General features: G+C 33.4%; 1 protein-coding gene across 1 annotated transcript; it reads right to left on the bottom strand.

The window, feature by feature from the left end:
- Nucleotides 1–6,128: 6,128 nt before the first annotated feature.
- LOC129273173 (uncharacterized) lies at nucleotides 6,129–14,259 on the bottom strand. Its single transcript, XM_054910209.2, has 6 exons — nucleotides 14,067–14,259; nucleotides 10,737–10,981; nucleotides 9,522–9,581; nucleotides 8,453–8,638; nucleotides 7,595–7,678; nucleotides 6,129–7,097 (listed from the first exon to the last, which is right to left on the bottom strand). Exons 2-6 carry the CDS (start codon nucleotides 10,968–10,970, stop codon nucleotides 6,957–6,959), a joined length of 705 nt encoding a protein of 234 aa, XP_054766184.1. The 5' UTR covers nucleotides 10,971–10,981; nucleotides 14,067–14,259; the 3' UTR covers nucleotides 6,129–6,956.
- Nucleotides 14,260–14,949: the final 690 nt, after the last annotated feature.

Here is a 14,949-nt window from a genome sequence, read left to right as displayed (position 1 = left end):
TTGTTAAAAAGGGTTTTTCTATCACTAAAGTGCTATATCATCGCTGATCTCTATACTTGATATGACTGCGATTCACAATAAGGCTGGTCTTAATGATCAAACTATATACATTTTTTAACGTTGTGGGTGCTGATGGTTGGACTGAAAACGCGGAGGATCCATATTATTTACTGCATCGTCATTTGCATGTCCCTAACCAACGAGGTGTGTGAGCTTTATTTTCAGCCCTAATCGATCGCACAAAACAATGGTTTTTTTAACCTAGATTGTCACGATTTTGCATTATATTCTTCCTCTATTCTGATATTATTGTTTATTTTTTATCAAAAGACCCTTGAAAAATCACAAGGGGTTATCGCCCCTTTCCCCCTCCCCTCTGATGTACCGCCCTTGATCTTACAATATTTTGAAAGGTGCATTTCATACTCTTTAATCCACTGTGTTTGAAAAGTAGTATTTGAAAAAAATGGCGTATGTTCATCATTTAACATGTTTCAGATTTGCAGAATGTAAGCAATTGTACATTACATTATAAAGTATGCTTTATAAGCATTATATATTGGGAAAATATTTATTACTGCACATTTTAGGATCTTATATTATCTTTCAAATTGATAAGAATATTTGATCATTATAATCATCCAACTGGTAGTTTGCAATAGAATGATAGTAATAAACTCATGAGATTTGTTCTTCTTTTTAGAGTAATGACAACAATAATGGTCTTAATATATTGATATATATGTATCCAAAGGCTGTATTACAAATTCTTATATGACGTTAATGTTTCAAGTAAAAATATGATAATACTTTGAACAAAATATATAGATAGAGTATACCAAAAATATAAGCCAGTATGCGATAAAGGTTGAACTCCATTCAATCATGCAAAGTTAACCGAAAAACAAAAAATCTACTAATTTTTTTTAGGAATTCTGCTGTTTCTCACTGTGTAAGAAATAACAATAATGATTATAATCATATTACTTATAATTTCTTATATAGCGCTTAACCCTTTATATATTAGAAGTGAGTAATTACGGTGAATTATGTACATGTATGCACAAAACGTGCAATGTTCTAATTTCTTTGGTCATTTAGAATCATGGGTGAGTCTATTTGTATTTCTATTCTATTTTTAACATTATAATAATGGTCGAGATAGTATAATAATGATGATTACACCTTGTGCATTTATATTCGCTTATTAGATTGTGATTTATAGTAAGTTAGAGAAATAAGCTGTATTAGTATAATACGGTTGCCCTTGGGAGCAATAGTATAATCCTGCCCTTGTAATTGATATGAATTTGTGTTAAGTTGTAGCGATATTGCCATAAATATTCACTCTGACGTCACATCGCACTATCGGCAATATAATACTATCCGGAAACCGAAGTTGTTAATAGTTCATAGCCTAAAAACGTATGAATAAAACATTTTTTCTTTCTTTGACGTAAAACGTAATCAAGCTATAAAATGGCGGATATTGACTCTTACATGTCTTAGATTCCAAGTATCATAATTATTTATTCACAAGCTACTCACATTTACTTGTTTATTGTTTTAGTGTGTTGTCATGATTTTGTCAGAGTGACACCCTTGTATTACCACGAAAATAGTCATTTTGCCCTTAAAACCTAAATTATGGCTTATGTATTCAAAATAGAATGTCATGGGATATGAATCGTTGCGTGCCTAATGATTGGTAGTTTTAGAAGAAAATGGTGATGAATTTGCTCCGTATCATAAATTTGATGTAAAAATGTATTCATTTCATTAACCTTGAAATAGTACAAAATAATCCGTATTCGGAATCCCTGTTAACTTAACGATGCTTACTAGATAATCGTATGTGGTATAAATTTCTTGCAATGACGATTTAATATTTGGCAATCGTAATAGATTTCCGTCGGAAAATATTTAATAAAAAGTTTTCTTTAGCATGAATAAAACAAATTAAAAAAAAGAAGAAACATATTCAGTGAAAACACTTTTTGAAATATATTCTCATCTTCGCGTATTTTAGCACAGACTTAAGCCATATTTTAAGTGTAATTTGATTAAAGGAATACGGACTGGTAAATTTGATTATAATCAAGAGTACAAATATAACGCTAAAAATAATAGAATCAGATCATCCCTATCGTTTCAAAATCTGTAAAGAATGATATTAAACAAAAACTTACATAGATTCATGTAATATTATATATGTCATTATGAAAACTTCGAAATCTAAGATTGTATTTATTGATATCGATGTGCAAAACTGTTTGTGAAATTGTAAGCATAATGTAGTAATAAAATCAATCCATACTCAAAAGTGTAAATTGTGATGATATTGTTTTATTAGATTTTTATCCTCTTTAGAGATATTAATCATGCAAGCATGAATGCTCTTATGATGGTTAAATGTAAACACATCATGTTATAAACATACCATCATGGACTAGCTTTTATACAGATAGGATTGTCCTGAAAAATGTTCCAAGATCATGAGAAAAATGGAAAAGAAGGAATAATAGAATTAAAATAAAAGGACACAGGGATATATGATATCATTCTTTGAATATCATGTAAAAATGTATCACAAAAGCTTCATTTTGATTTAAAAGGGTAATTTTGAATGATAAATTTTAAAAATAGGAATGAATTTTTCCTCTATATTATGTTCGGTCCCCTTATACATACCCCATCTGGTACTCATTAAGCAACGTGTTATACTTCTGACGAAGTTGTATGTAAACCACATTGGAGTTCAATTTAGCAAACACAAGCTAAGGTTTAAATTTGAATGAACATTTTGATTTTAAAACTGTTACAGAGGTGCAGAAAGTAATCATTTACATCATTAAATTAGATTAATTCCGAAACGACGTCTCTAAGCGTTATAAACAGATGAGAGGGAGCTTTTGTTGAGCGACATACGAATGATTCAAGGGCAGAGGAAATATATTGTCAAACAGCCCGTTATGACACAGAAAAGCCTAGAAATCTTTCGAGAATTGGTGAATCAAAACAGCAGTTTAGTCCTTTTCTCAGGGAAACGACATTTATCGTTGGATCCGAAACCCTAGGACGAAACCGCTGTTCCGGTTCACCAGTTGTCGACAAAGGCCTCCAAGCTGCTTTTTATCAGTTGACGGGCACTTTCAATACATTAACTGTGTTCGTGAATCCTCCGTAAGTCGCTAAGCGAAAGCTCATGATTGACGCCTTGTTACAGGCCACTCGTCCCACAGTGGGGTTCGATCACACGACCCTCTGATTACAAGGGTCAGAACCGCTACACCATGGCGTTTTTAAATACGATCAAAAGCATATCCCCATGTATATTTTGACTGAATGGATACAACACATATTAAAGTTCAAGGATGGCTAACATCCCGTTTAGAAACAACTTATCATGTGAAAAGGATCAATTTTTCAAAATTCTTATTTTAGATTTTTGATTTGTTGCTTCCTATCTATAAAATGAATATTGTTTCAAATAAATTGCCAATCACAATCATAGCAATATCTGTTATTCTTCCTCATGTTTCATCGTTATCTCATCAATATTCATGCATTGTACTCGAGAGACTATAGGGGGTGTCCCTCCTCGTCTCTCTCCCTCTGCCTCTTCCCAGTTCCATTCTCTCTCTCCCCTCTCTCTATCCCTCTACCTCCCCCTCTCTCTCCCCTCTCTTTCTCAGCTTCACTCTCCTATACCAAACGCCCTTTTACGTCCCCGCAGAAGCACCTCTCCTTTTCCTGTTTGTCATTACTTGCGCTGTAATTTATAGTATCACTACTTAAATTCATCCTTGCCATTTCCGTTTCACCTTATTTTATCAAGCTCTCTCCATTCATGTTTACATATTATCTTATATTTTCATGTCTTTATGCAAGTCTCTTTCCTTTTTCAACCCCACCCACAAATACACCCCATATACATTTCTTACACACTGCATGCTATCTTCCAAAAAGATATATATACACCAACAGTATTCGACACCCAAACACACACTCCCAACATATTCCCACACACACGCACACACACTCCTCCCACACACACATCCAAACACCCTTAGCACACCCAACCAATCCTCCCCATGCATTGTTCTCCTCACATGTAACATACACAATCGGCCCCACGTCAAACCATATTAATACCCATACACAATCACACCCTCACACACGCACACTGTCATCCATCCTACCGATCTACAGCTACAACCCATCCAAACCAAACCCACCCGAACGCACTTCCTCATCCATCGCTTCATCCAGACAGTCTGCCCCCCTCTCATGCTCATTCTCCTTTTTTTTGCCAGCATTGCCTTCTTGGATTATACACACACACCCACACACCCTCACTCTCCTCACCGAATATTCATAAGCTACCACCTTTCACAGAGATTTACAGCTATACCCACACCAATCCTCCAAACCCATACACGTTAATACACATAAACCACCACCACCCTCATCAACCCACCCTCCCACACACACACATACTAAATCATTGCTAAACGCACATACTGTCTCACGCACAGTCTCATCCATTCAACAGCACTCTCCCTCATTATAAAACACACACACCCTCTCACATACAACACCCACACTCGCACAATACCAACTCTTGCTTATACAATACATAGGCATGCATACTCTTATTGCCTCACCCACTCCCACTCTCTCCCATTATAGTCTCAAAAAACACGCCAGCATTGTCCCACACCCCTTCACTTGGGTGTACTTATCTTGCTGCCAGTATGCATATACTTTTATGTTATTTTCAAATGGTTTGTTCAATTTATAATTTATCATTATTATTATTATTATTATATTATGAATAGGTTTCAAAATAAAGTATAGTCCTGCTTGTTTTGAATATCTACCCCTTTCTCCCCCTCCCCCTCTCTCTTCTCCAACCCTCTGCTTTGTTCTCTTCCATCTCCACCTGTATATTTCTTTTCTCCACTTTTATCTTCATTTCGCTCTTGTTCTTCTTTTCCCCCCATCAATGATCATCAAGTCTCCATCAAAATACGCTAACACGAGAAACGGTTTTTTTATAGGCACAAAATATAAGAGACTTTATTATCAATATATTATGTCAATATTATAAATTACGAGCCTCCAATAAATACTTTGAAAAAAATAACATTTTGGAAAGGTACCCTTCAAAATTGCACGCATCCCAACGAACAACACAATAATACCAATAAGAAAATCTGCCAATGTTCTAGTATGATCACGGAACTATGTCCATGGTATTATGATACCAATAAATGGATTCTTTCCTAATACTAGCCTAATAGGTTTTTAAAGGCAAAGTAATGACTGTGTAGCACCAGAAGTATATCAATAATACCAAAAATATAATAATAGTATTAATTAGCAATATGAGTTATATTGTTGTGAATAATAGTTATAACAATGATGATGATGATGATAATAATAATGATAATAATAATAATAAAATACTAATAATACATAATAATAGTAATTATGACAGTAATATTAACAATAACGATAACAATAATGATAATAATTTATCAACAAATAATCTTATCATTTATCCAACAACTGTGTCTATAACTACTGCTAGTGATACTACTCTTAATGGTACTATTACAGCAACAACTACTACTGCTGCTGTTTACACTTCTACTACCACTAATATTACTAATACTACTCCTGATACTACTGTTACTCATGGTGATGTTGAACACGACGATGATGATGAAAACAGGCAAATATTATAGTAACTTGTATCAATTATCATATTCATCGTTATTGTTGTTGTTATCATCACTGTTATCCTCATCATAATCATCATCATCAATATCAGTTTTATCGGATGGCCTACAGAACTGCATAAGATTTTAATATTTTAATGATGCGCGTGCTACAATTTTTTATCTTCATTTTCAGCTCTGTTTGTAATATTATCATAAAATCTTTATAAATATATATATAGATATACATATATTAATAAATAAATATATATATATATATATATATATAAACGTATGTATATATGTATGTATGTATATATGTATATATATATATATATATATATATATATATATATATATATATATATATATATATATATATATATATATATACGCTTCATAACGTATTTTTGTGGAATTATTTTTAATACCGTTAGTTTGTTCAAACCCTCGCCTACCAACTGCGTGTTGAAGTCACAATATGTCCAAAAAATTCAAAAGAAGAAAAATCAACTTGCATATTATAAGAACATTCTATAAATTGTGCAAGCTTGTCACTCTTGTATTTAATATAATCAGATTTTGATAACACACAGTGATACACATATTTATAATTTCATAAAAAATATATAATTTTCTTTAATGTTGTAACAGGAGGAGAGCTATGAACCTTAACATCAAACTACAAATATATATTCGGCAACAAATAGCATCAATGTTTTAACCTATCAACTTTGATATAAAAGATAATACACATATCTATCATCATTTATCCCATATTAATGATTCAATTCTTCAGTTATATTCAATCGAAGACATTGATAGGCTTATAAATACATTAACTTTTACAATAGCAAATGATTTTCAATAAATAGATTATAGACAAATTCGTCTTAACGACATACGTTTATATAAATAATGTGAAGGGAAAACGATATATACATATAGACTTACATTGTAGAAAATAAAGAGATTAAGTACGATAGATTGGTTTCAGATTTTTGGCTAAAGATTTTAACATCTTGGCTCCGTATCATAAAGGTTTGTAACCAATACCTAAATATGAATAACTAATTAAAACCATCATTGCACGCGTGCTTTCACCATGCACGATCCAATCAGAGGGTTTCTTTCATATTTGCATTTCGTCGTCCACCTTTATGTTACGGAGCCCTGGTGTTCCAGAACGGAGCAGACGTCGGTGATTGGCTAGTATGAATGATGACGTCATCACAATGGGACAGTCCTGCATATAGTTTCTCGCACCCTTCTTAAATGGAGGTCGCTTATGATTTGAAGGAGTAGCCTAATGACGCTAGAAATTTGAGCTCGCAAAGATTCGGGGGCTATCACATCAGGAGGGGGTATCACCTACAAAATAATAATTAAAAAAAGAATAGTCTTTTGGGATGTTTCGTTTGAGGAAAACGTCAGTAGATTATCAGTGACTGCAATCTGTAACGTTTCTCGCTGAACATCTTAAAATAAAGGTGAAACCCACACGACCCATAGACGAATATTCGATGGCGAGTGAAAGTCATTCTACTCTCCATACATAATATAATTTCATATTACATTTGAAAGAGGTGAATGTCACAGGAATTCATATTACATTTGAAAGAGGTGAATGTCACAGGAATTCATATGTAATTTGAAATCCTCTAATGAGCTGGTGCTTTTGATTAATATTAGCTATAACCACTTGATATAAAATGCAAAGCTATCTACTTCATGATGCATTTTATATATTACTACTTCACGTGGGATATAAGAGTAATTGCAATGATAACTGCAGAACCTTCAAGTATAGAAACTTAATCATCAAATTCCTGAAGGAAAGGATTTTTTATTCACAGCAGAATACTTACATGACAACTTGTTGTTAAAACTTCTGTGGCGTCCAGTACACTCTCTGGACATGCGCACACCGAACGATTCTTCAAAGTCTCTACCTGTTAATGATGAAAATATTAGCAAAAATTGATAATTTTAACTAAAATTTTGTTCAGGTAGGTTGGGTGACAATCATCAAGTATGAGCAAGAAAATACTTAAGCCGTCTACTTAAAAGGAAAATTGATTATTCTGAAGATAATATTGACATATGGGAGAGTTGATTGTGTAATAAAAGAAGTCACATAAGTCTTCGGAATCACCGCAGGAAAAATTTACAAGGCGTATATTTAGAAAAATCAATTACAAGAAAGTATAGAGGGACTAACATTTAAAAAAGTGCAAAAATAATACGTAAGAGAGGGCAGAAGATGCAGATGATAAAGGTCGAAATAAATGAAGGGAAAATAACAAGATTATATTCATTAAAGCAAAAGAATGAGACAAAAAAGAAGATGGATAGATAATAAAAGAGAAGAAGAAGACGAAGAAGAAGAAGAAGAAGAGGAGGAAGAAGAAGAAGAACAAGAAAAAGAAAGAATAACAAGAAGAATCATAAGAAGGAGGAGGAGAAAGAGGGATAGAAAATGGAAGGGGACGATAAAAACAGTGTAAAGAAAGAAAGACAAAAATGTAAATATAAATGCCATGCAAGAAAGATAAGCTAAATAAAAGAATATCAACAGTGATTAAAGATAAGAGAAAGGTAAAAAGGTAGAAAATATAAATAAACGGGATTGTGGTCAAAGAAAGAATAGAAAAGTATGAATAAGATGTAAAATGGGTGGGTAAAAAGTATTGAAATATGAAGGATAAAAGATATACACAACGTACTCTTTGCTCTAGTCGATCCACAGTAGAATTGATCAAATTAACGAGACCTAAGAAAGCTGGATAAAAGCCGGAGTGAAGAACTGTTTGAGGTTGGTTTGCTTGCCTCTCTATCTCTCTATACCACGGCATAAATTGGCGGATCTGTTCTACTCGAGCAGCAATCCACTGTCCGTTGTGTCCCGAGGACTATACATGTAGAGAGTGAAGAATAAGGCAAAACATTAAAAAACATGGTATTATTACTATTTTTACGCAATGTCAGTTTTAAAACTCAAATTTTATGAAGTATTTGTAACACGGACTTGGTCCGGCCCCTTACACAACACTGAGTGGTCCTTTATGTTTTACTGATGGCAAGTTATCTATCTGATCAATGTGTCTACTCCGAAAGTTTTACGACCACGAAAAGGGATAAGGGAAAGAAAAGAAAAGGATGAAATACGATATTAATTTCGGAAATGTCAAAATCTATCAAAACATTAAATTTTTGTATTAGAAAATTCAAAGTTTTTGCTCGTTCCCTTCACTTGCTCGCAGGTATTTCACCCGGTATGTCTTGCCTGGCCCCTCAAATTTTTTTGGCTCATTACGTCACTGTTATTATGGGTCAGGCAAGGTTACTGGTTACCACCACTCTTACTTAATGGGCTGTGGTCGCATCAACGAAATTGACTGTAAACCGACCAATGGTATGAATTCAGAAATAACGTAATATATCTGTTTGATCTTAGGTCGGTTCGCCGGTATGACCAGGGCATACATTTAAGTTTGCAAAACTTTGTGTAGCTGAGTTAGGAGCTCCATAGATTTATCAGTTCATAGAACTGTAAAATGGCAATAATTTACATCGTGTGGAAAAGAAAAGGAGTTGCTTTAGGGACCCCCCTCCCTTGACAATTTCTCGCAAGCTTGGTTACCATGGGTACAAAACCATGCATTAACAAATAAATGACGCCCAATTTAAGTACAGATCTGCACCTTGACGCATGGTTATTAAAATGTGTTTTGGTTTCAACAATAATCCTTTATTTCTATTATTATGTCTGGGAACAAGATTAACAATACTTACATGTAATGGAGGAAAACACGAAGAGCTTTCCAATAATTCTGCCCCCGGAGAGTCAAATACCTGAAAAAGGGAAACAAACAAATAATATTCGCTCTTGCACTAATATAACATCAGAAAGGGGAAGGTTAAAGCCTCTCCTTGATTTCGGTAATTTCCCCCCGGAGAGTCAAATACCTGAAAAAGGGAAACAAACAAATAATATTCGCTCTTGCACTAATATAACATCAGCAAGGGGAAGGTTAAAGCCTCTCCTTGATTTCGGTAATTCCCCCCCCCCCCCAAAGTGCATGCTACTATTTCAATTCATTACTAAATGAAATAAATTTATGAGCCTTAAAACGGTTTGGGTGAAGAATATGAAATAAACAAACATGTTTACCGATTTTAGATTAAAATAAAAACCTCTGCGTATATTTGTCTTCTTTGTATAATCATGGAATGGGCTGGAAATTGTAGGATAATCTTCGCCTGTAGCTTTCTAATATCGTATTACTAAATTTGTGCTGAAAGGATTTGTTTTGCACTAGAAATACAATCATTACCCAGAGAGGGCGCCAGATGCCAATATGTATATGTATATAAAAAAAAAAATATATATATATATATATATATATATATAACTTTTTGATTGAAAATATATAAAACAAAGGAATTGTAAACAATAGTTTGCAAGAAAGATATAAAGAATATTTGCATGTATCTGTCAATTCTATAAAAACTTTAAGTACTTAATTTGTATCTAACATTTACTTTTTATATAACTTATAAGGAAGTATGTATGAACAAACAGAATTCGTGAAACCATAGAACTACTAATATACCTATGCAATTCTTCAAAAATTCTGACGTCACCAAATGCGTCAGTATGTGGAATTAGTTTTTGTAATAGCTAATTACAAATAAGGCCATTAACCCTTGTCTACTTAAGTAGAATACAAGCACATATTGCTCGATTGTATTCTTATATAACTCATAATTTTTTTTCTTCATAATTATGTATCATTCCATTATCCTATAAGAACCATAAAAGTTCAAGTGCCATACAGTCATAAAGTTGCACAGAAATCAGTTTACGCATACGTCAACTTGAATTATGCTTTTATAACTGTAGTGTCTTGAGATTTGTGTAGGCGGTATGATTATGCTAGACAATGTCATTCAGAAAATATACTCCTCTTGGAGGGTTGTCCACAAGATTGAAGAAACCCCACTTACGTAGCGAATGAAGATCATCTGAATATCTGTTTCAATCTCTGTTAGTTGTCTGTGTATGCCCTTGTCCAGTTTGCACCTGTCGTTTGATAAAGACTGTCGTTTCGTTCTCGTTCTGCTGTTATGTAATTTCTCGACGATAGAGGCTGCGCTTGTCTGTAGAATACCCATGCAGCATACGACACCGACAACGGTGACGTAGCCGACAGGGACCCCGACCAAGGACCTCAAGGACATGGCGTCGGCAACTAGGAAACACATGTGAGGAAAAGAAAAACCATATCGATCATTCTCGTTTACCATATACATGATGATGATCTTTCAAATCTGAAATGTTGGTTGCTCTTTCTATATTTCTCAACAACACCCCTCCCCCTCCATTTCCCCTCCCACTTTCTTTATTTCTCTCTCTCCTCTCCTCTCCTCCCCCTCTCCCCCCTCTCTCAAATATCTTCTTCTTCTTCTTCTTCTTCTATGTATGAACTTATTACTTTCATGTCGTGTTCTATGTCTCGATTCCTTACTCTTCGTCTTTTTGAAAATAAAGTGTTTTTACACACTTAAAATGTTTGGCCAGATACTGTCCTCTGTGTTGGGTAATGTATGTTGGTAAAAAAAATATATATATATATTCTGGACAATTAATATCCAATTGAGCAAATTTATTACCAAATTAATAATTTTTATTACCCCATTTGGACATATTTCAACCGATAGTTGTGTGGACAGTATGTTGCCCAGTGATGGTTATAAATTTTGCCTTTTTTGCCCAACCTTTTTAAGAGTATTTGTTTTTTTAATATTGATTTATATTGATCTTAATTAAAAATTTGCCCTGTAAGACCTGACAATCATGAATTACATACGCTATTATCACTTGTGAGATCACTGAATAAAGAAACCGTAAAAGGTTGGGTTTTTGCTTGCGTTGATTACATCATAATTATATTGCAGTAAAGAAGGATTCTTCTAATACGTAATGTAATGTAAACGCTGTAATTCGTTAGATATAGTCACTTGACTTACGTTAATATTATCATATTGCACGGAATCAAGTACAAAATTAATTTCTCTTCGGGAGAATAATCTGGTTATATAATTGCTTCTTTTCTGAGAACAAACATTACTTTTGATTTATCAACAAAAAAAGAGAAGAAGTCAATTGAACAACCCAGATCTTTCATATAACTGATTAAAATCAATTTTTAATGTAAGCATATAAGCGCTGGATCGTTGGATAATTACCTATGATCATGAACAAAATTGAATAACAAATTTAATACTGATTGATACAATTCTACCATCGACCCAGATGAAAAAAATCTGCACCGAGACAATTTTACATTTGTGTTCCTAAATCGTCTTAAATAGCGGTTATGATAATGCTATACCATATATGACTATCATATTTAACGCTTGATTGTATAGCCTGATGGGCTCTATAATTCAACCACAATTCATCACAACCAGATAATAGGGAACTTTGCAGGTCATTTATCATACCACACTTCATATCTCATTTAGATATTCAACTGTATAGACATGTTATTCTAAAGATAAAACACAAGCTTGTCAAACTCTCCTTGCATGACATGAACTAGTAAACTTATCTTTTCAGCAAACTTTTTATGAACTTTTTATATTGTAAAGTATACCTCTAAACGTTATTTTTGTAATAGTTTATCATTAGCACATGGAGAAGTAAATTGCATATTATTTGCACGCAACTCATCAGCTCTGCATGTCTGTCTGTCTGTCTGTCTGTCCCCCTCTCTCTCCCTTTCCCTCTCTTTCTTTCTCTCTCTCTGTCTCCCTATCTTTCTGATCTCTCATGTCAAACTAATTATCATTGTTAATTGTACCATTAATGTATGAATTTCGATATTTTTGTTGTAAAACCACTCACTAATCTATCTAATGACAGTATTCTAGCATATCAGCCTTATAATATTTGCCTTTTCCGGAGAGATCTTTTTAATCGATTCTAATTTCTTTTGTTTTCACAAAGACCAACAATTTCGTCATAATTCTGTTTGAATAATGATGTTTCTTTCTCTTTCCCTAAAATGATATTGAAAATATACTTGCAAAAATTATTGTCTGTTTCCAGACAGAATAAACGGCTAAAAGGAATGAAATTTTTTCAAACAAATAAAATCACGCATTTAATTGCTTTATTGAACAATTTTGAATCGATTTATTGATGAAAACTCAATATCCATTTGTTAAAACATGTCGGAGAAGAATGAATAATAAACAATGAATCAAATAGATATCAAACTAGTACCCAACAATAGCAATGTGTAGCATGGGTTAAAAAACATTGATTCAAATTATGGAGAGAAACAAATTACAAAATAAGAGGAAAATCCGAAATGCAATTGATAATAATAATATTCCGCATTTATATAGCGCTTAATACATCGGAACGACGTCTCAAAGCGCTTTACAGACATATTATTACCCCGGTCATCGGATCCTTGCATTAAGATTTATGAAATTCAAACAAAGTTAGTAAGCCACATAAAATCCGTCACTTTAAATGAATATTATACTCAATTAAAAATAAAATTGAATTAATAAAAAGGCGATAAACCCCGACCACGGAAAAAAAAGAATCAAATCTATATAATGTGTTATTTGGTCAATTTTGATATATCGAACAGTATAAGATTTAACGAGAACCGATATTGGTTTTGGTGTTAACTTAAGGTTTAAGATGTCAATGTGGATTGGAATACGACTGATTGTTTCCAGATATTAATTCTAAAAAGACGTATAGACCGACCGGCAGTTATATCATGGAAAACCACATTATTTATGTTATTCTAATAATCTAACAATAAAATAATCTAAAGCAATGTATTCTCAAATCCTTTGATGAGATATTGTGAAATAATTGTGATGGGTAATAACTCCAAGGTCATTTAATTCACTATAATTTGTATTCTATGATATCAACACGATTTCTAGGGTAAAAATGAATGCTAATTGCAAAGGTTAAGACGCGAGTAAAGCCATTACTTTTTTCTTTGCATTTTGCTTTTCAATTCAGACTGTTTTAATACTTAAGAGATATTGATAAGTATTATTAAACATAAGTATTATTTTACAGTTTTCTTCATTATTTTCTTTGAGATTACATAGGCTTATATAATGGGAAAGTACTTTAAACAAATGTGAAATATAAAATACACGTTATATTGTTTTATCAAAATACACGTATCTTAAGAAAGATTAAAAAAAGATTATATTCAACGAATGGTATGAAAAGGGGGAAATGAGAGACGAAGAATATTTGTATAAATAAAATAATGATTTCGTACAACTTACCAATTGCTGTAGACTGTATGACAATAAATAAAACTCTGTAAAACTTGGGTAAGATTCGGCAAGATAATCACAAACTCCGACGAAAACCCCAAATAAAAGTGGTAACTCTTTCGACTTAACACTGGTAGAAGTCGAGATGCTTGTCGGTCGAGAATGAATGAACTGATGAATGGACACACGTGGTGGCTTCCACTTGGGATCATATGGTCAATAATTGGTCAGTTACTATTCAAACACGGTCCTTTTATACCCTTACCAACCATTCTCAGAATTGATATCGTCATCCAGAAGGACTTATCAGCACGTGGTATACAAAAGGAATTATCCGACACGGACAAAAAAGAAGTTACCTCATTCTTGTCGCAAAACGATGACGAAGGAAGGTAAAACCCTTCTACTCAAATCATGCATCGACATCTCTCCCCCTCTCTCTCCCTCTCTCTTTCTCTTTAGGTCAATCCAGGGATAAGCTGTCACTTTGTTTGTAATGAGGCTTCACTTAACATGCTTTGAGAAGGTTCTCGTGAAACACGCCCATCTATTCCTCTTTCTCGTGAAAAAGGGCTAATCAGTTGAGTTAAGAGAACACTTTAAGATAAAATGAAATTCATTTGAAGGTGAAGGTCGTAAAAGTGATTCCATGACATTTGCTCCGGCGACAATTGCTCCGATGGAAAATCTGCACGTTAGGCCTACATTAAAACCTAACCTCCAAAATTTTGATAAACCGTAGTCTCTGAACCTTCTCTCTCTCTCTCCCCCTCCCCCCTCTCTCTCTCTCACGGTCAGGTAAATTGAACACAAGCAAATCTATTACAATCATAACTCTAACCCTATACCATCTGAGATCCTGAGACCGAAACAAATGTCGTGTTATCAATCC

The sequence above is a fragment of the Lytechinus pictus genome, chromosome 12 (genome assembly GCF_037042905.1).
Source record: "Lytechinus pictus isolate F3 Inbred chromosome 12, Lp3.0, whole genome shotgun sequence".
In the NCBI taxonomy this organism is placed as follows: Eukaryota; Metazoa; Echinodermata; class Echinoidea; order Temnopleuroida; family Toxopneustidae; genus Lytechinus; species Lytechinus pictus.
This window is presented reverse-complemented; position numbering and strand designations above follow the sequence as displayed.